Genomic DNA, 5,562 nt, shown 5'->3' with positions numbered 1-5,562 from the left:
ATGTTTGTTTGTTCATTCTCTATACACTCCTAGGCCATTTGACCAATTAATACAAAATTTAGTAGTTACATTAACATACTTCTAACTTAGATAATGTTATCACACTGAAATATCTATTGAATTTCTGTAAATCAATTAATTTCTATCCACATTCAATTTGCTGATTTACACACAATGCCATCTATTTGCAAAAATTTGACAAAATAATAAACTAAATATAATTCATATAAAAGAAAATATACTTAAAAAAAGCAAATATTATGGTATATTCACTTAGTTACTGTGACAATGATATAGTGTGAAGCAGATGCACTATATTATTATTTTGATGAGTAGGACATAGCACTTATCTGCATAGGGTCAAAATTGTTACACTGGTAGTTGGGCATGGGTTTGCACATTGCCAATGGGCTGGCCACATGCAGTTTTTTGGGTTTTCTTTACATTAGTAACACCTAAATAGGGCGTTTTCCATAAAACTCCTGGGAGGAATCCCGTGATCCATGTGTCATATTACCATAACAAAATAAACAGAACTAACTGTAGTAATTTTTTTTAATAAACTTTCTATTTACAAAGACATATTTTCCATGTAGTTTAAGAACATTATCAGGATATTCATAAAGTGGATTTTACCACATACATTTTAGAAAGTTATGATTAATAATGCTGAGTGTAACAATTACTGCAAAGCGTACTTTATAAATACGGACGTAACAGCTAGCAATATACTATTTGTCTATTATCTATTTAAAATATATTTGATGCTGAATCATAGTTATTAATTTTAAAGTACTTTTAGTTAAAAAAAAAAGACAAGGGGTATTCATAATGGAAAACATTTCTTGTTTTCAGATGATTTCTTTAATTTTATATGTTTGTGAATATAATGAAGTTACATAAATTATTTACATAACAGCTGTTATTAAAATTATATAAAAGTAAATTAAAAAAAACTTGCTTTATTTTATATAATTAAAAATTTAAAAATTACCAGTAAGTCAGTAACATTTTGAAAATTTACCATTTTATCAGTAATAAGAAAGCTGGTAAATTTGCAATCTTATTGCTAAAGTCGTTGTGTCCATTTATGAATATAATTTACAAATTTATATTTTACAGGATAAAATTTGATCTATTTAATAACTTTTGTTAAAAATTCTCATCTAAAATTGGAATATTTCAACTAACTTGATTTGCTAAACCATGAAGTGGTCCAGCCAAACCATTTATTCCAGCTGCAAATGATAAATAAGGATCCGACAAAGCACTTCCTACTAAATGAGTTGTGTGAGCACTAACATTGCCACCCTCATGATCACTGAAAAAGAAAGGAAAATATATATTTCTAATATAAATGTATGTAGCCACAAAAGCAACTCACCTATGTATTGTAAGGTATAATCGCATTAATTCAGTGAAAATTGGATTATCGTAACCCAACATTGCTGTAAAATTTGCAGACCAATCTTTGTTGACATCAATGGCACCGATACTGCTACCATCTCTATATAAATTACGATAAATAGTTGCAGCCATTGGTGTCAACTTTGCAATTAAATTTGTGGCATCATCAAAGATATACTGGAAAAAATAAATTAGCTTACTATTAATAATAAGAAAACAGGTATAATTTCTTTATTCAAACAAACTTTTGAAATGAACATAACATATTCCTTGTTCAGGAAATTTTAAAATGATACTTCTCAATTCTTTGCAACAAATCAACTGAAGATATTTATTCTTTTCTATTACAATCAAATTAGAATAAATAACTTCAGTCAGTTTCTTGAGAAAGTTTTTTGATAAATTAATTATCAGATCTTTAATATTTATAAATTACTTCAAATTATTAAACAAATCATTAAAATGGTATATTAATATTGAATATATTTATGTAATGAATAATACCTCCCAATATGTTGTCTTCTTTGCACCTTCACTATATGCTTTTGCAAATTTACTTTCAGTATTACAGGCAGTTATTGCAGCACTAAACTGTGACATTGGATGGAGATTAGATGGAAAATTATTCAAAGTAGATGCAACATGAGATGGAAGTGCAGCATTTTTTGCCCATTCTTGGGAAAGATGTTTCACCTAAATATAAATCAACATAAAGTATAATAAATTCAAAACTTATCTAAAAATTCATTTTATAGGGGGGCGCTTCAGTCAGCCGAGGCTGTTGGCGTATTTTTCTGTACACCTCAAAAACAGACAAAGAACTTATTCTACAGATTAAAACTAGTTAATTTTTTTGATTTTGTGTTGTGCAATATTATTATCAGTGTTGGTTAGTCGAATAATATAATTAATATGCAACGTTCGCCGGTGAAACGAGGTCGACCACCACTTCAAAGATCAAAGTCAGTTAACAGGAAAGAATCTGCTTCGACTGCTAATACCAAGCTAATTACAGACTACAATACTCATGTCGAAAGAATCTCTCCAGAAACATCCTCGACAAATATAAATTTGAACTCTGAAACGACACTTCCAAGGACGCAACTATCAGGTGAGTCATTGGATATGCTATCCTCTTCACCAGGAAAATTGGAAAATATATCCGATATAGCGAGCATGACACTATGGAACAAAATTTCAGAACTAATTAACAATTCTAACACTAGAATATTGAACCAAATGACCATTATTAAAGAAGATCTGGACCAGATACGCAATAATATTCAAGAATCTAAAAATCAAAATCTAAAAATGAATAATAAAATAATAAATCTTGAACAACAAATTAATACTTTAAAAATAGAAAACGAAAATATGCAATACCAAATGGACAATATGATTAATATGCAACACCGCAATAATATAATGTTATTTAGATATCCAAGTAAAAAAAGTCCTACTAAACTAGAAGTGTTCAACTTAATAAATGAAACATTAGATTTACAGGAAATCACAATAGACGATATTATAGCAATTATTCCGATAACAAAAACACAGAATCCAACAATTAAAATAATCATTAAAAATATCCAAATAAGAGATTATATTTACTCAAAATTTGTAAAAATGAAACAACAAAATATACAGAACGAATGGAAAGACACTCAAATAGCACAAGACCTCACTAAAAGATCTAGAACAAGACGGAAACAACTAATTCCTTTTCTAAGTGAATTAAGAAAAACTGGCAAAGATCCTAAACTTCGAGGCGATACCATACTGTTGGATAAATTTTCTTTGACATATAGTTATGTATTGGAAGGGTTGGTACTCCAGGATTCTTTCAAACCATTTTTTATTACAGAGAATTCTACTCAATGACAAAGGTCCAATTTAACTACTCCTATACAAGAACTAAATCTTAAGAAGACCCAACTACTAAATTCTTTACCCAATAAATATAATAATAACGGAAAATTTCCTGATTCTACCTCTAACTATATAATCTCCCAGCTTGTGATAACTAATTGGAACTCTCAAGGGCTAAAGAGTAAAATTAATACAAAAGACTTTATATTGATGATAAAGAAATCTGATATAATAGCAATCACAGAAACTTGGATGACAACTTTTCCTACATCATTGATCAAACAGAATGAAAATTATCATATAATTACGCAAATGGCTCAAAAACCAAAGGGACCGGGACGTCCTTTTGGGGGTTTAGGTTTAATAATTAAAAAATCATTGGGAGAAATTATATATACCCAGAAAAATAACAATTATATTATTGCTCATCTACGAACTAACAGTCTAGAAACAAACAATTTGAAAAATAAAATTTTGGTTATTATGTTAGTATATGTTCCTCCCGAACAACAGAATATTCTTTTTGAAATATTTCGGATATATGAATCTTTAAGAGTAGCTTTTCCTTTTATTATAATAACTGGAGATTTCAACGCCCGTATAGCACAAAACATGGATTTAATATATAAAGGACCAAATGAAAAAATCCAAAATTTTCGCAAATCCAAAGATATTAAATCAAATAAAATGGGACTTGACTTAATAAAAATGACTACTCAAGCACAACTATATATTCTCAATGGTAGAATAGAAAACGATTATCCATCCGAGTTTACGTGTATAACCACTTCAGGAAGCTCTACAATAGACTTGTTTATATGCTCAGAACTTCTAGTTGATTTATGCTCCAAAATCCAAGTACTAAATTGTGACTTATCGGATCATTTTCCTATTAATTCTTACTTTACACTAATAGATGTGGTTCATGAAAATTATATTATACCAATTTATCAGCTAAATATCTATCACTACCAACGTTTTCAAGAGCAAATAAGTGAAAAGATGAGATACTTACTGTCAGAAGAAATAAATGAAGAGAATGAAAAATATACCAAATTTATAAATATAATAAAAGAATATATCCATACGAGAAAAATCAAAAATACGAAATTAATAGGACCAAAAAATCCATGGTACGACTTAGACTGTATGAATCTAAGATTGAAAAAAAATAAAGCACTACATCAATTTAGAAAACTATCTACACCAACGGCATTTAGACAATATCGTCAATGTAAAAATACATATATAAATTTATTAAAAACAAAAAAATCAAATTATTATAAAAAAATACAACAAAAAATCCTTGAAGACAAAACAAATGAATTCTTATGGAATACGATTAAGAAATTACGATGCCCGAACTATGATCAATCTATACAAATAGATTTGCCTAAATGGAATAACTTTTTTAATAGATTTACGGAAATCACAGTTGCTTATATTCCTGATACAAAAACTTCTTTTAATGAAGCTTTAGATATCCCAATATATCCAGAAGAACTGGAATTATCAATCAGGAATTTAAAAATGAAAACAGCTCCCGGAACAGACCAAATTACCACCAAATTTTTTAAACTTCTTCCGCCGACGGGCAGGCAGGTATTACTTGAACTCTATAACCATTTTTATAATAATTCTACTTATCCAAATTCTTGGAATCTGGCGAAAATCCTTATGATCTATAAAAAGGGAACCCGATCTGAACCAAACAATTATCGTCCTATAGCTTTATTATCTGTAATTAGAAAGTGTTTTACTTCAATATTCACTATTAGATTTCGAGAATGGTTATCGAAGCAGGGTCTAATTTCAAAATTCCAATATGCATTTTCAAAATCAAAAGGTACCGAGATGGCTATTTTCCTATTAACTTTAATTATTCAAATATATCTGCAAAAAAAAAGAAGAAAGATTTTTTCAGCTTTTATCGATATATCTAAAGCCTTTGACTCTGTGCATGTTCCTACCCTGCTAAACAAATTAAAAAAGAAAGGCGCTGGAACCAAGTTTTGTAACTTGATAAAAAATTTATTTTCATCATATACAGTTAATATTGTCCATAATAATCATATATTTCCGAATTTAAAAATTCATCGTGGAATTCTCCAAGGAGAACCTCTATCGCCTTACCTGTTCAATTTTTACATAAACGAGATTGACGACTTATATAATAATGAAAATGAAGGTATTTCTATAAATGGATGTACTTTTCATTATATCCTATATGCAGATGATATTGTTCTCTTGGCTCCAACTCGAATTAGTCTACAACGTAAAATTAAT

At 28.8% G+C, this 5,562-nt stretch overlaps 1 protein-coding gene across 1 annotated transcript in view; it reads right to left on the bottom strand.

The window, feature by feature from the left end:
* Positions 1–1,166: 1,166 nt before the first annotated feature.
* Positions 1,167–5,562, bottom strand: part of LOC111616501 (citrate synthase, mitochondrial-like) — a 9,055-nt gene continuing 4,659 nt past the window's right edge. Inside the window, exons 2-4 of the mRNA XM_023357905.1 lie at positions 1,912–2,100; positions 1,385–1,584; positions 1,167–1,321 (exon numbers count right to left, since the gene is read on the bottom strand). Of these exons, the coding sequence (XP_023213673.1) occupies positions 1,183–1,321; positions 1,385–1,584; positions 1,912–2,100 (528 nt within the window). The 3' untranslated portion in view covers positions 1,167–1,182. The remainder of the gene's footprint in view (positions 1,322–1,384; positions 1,585–1,911; positions 2,101–5,562) is intronic.

The sequence above is a fragment of the Centruroides sculpturatus genome, unplaced genomic scaffold (assembly GCF_000671375.1).
Source record: "Centruroides sculpturatus isolate CEXI.00-Female unplaced genomic scaffold, Cexi_2.0 scaffold3420, whole genome shotgun sequence".
Lineage (NCBI taxonomy): Eukaryota > Metazoa > Arthropoda > Arachnida > Scorpiones > Buthidae > Centruroides > Centruroides sculpturatus.
Note: the sequence above shows the minus strand (reverse complement) of the source record. Positions and strands in the feature narration are given on the sequence as shown.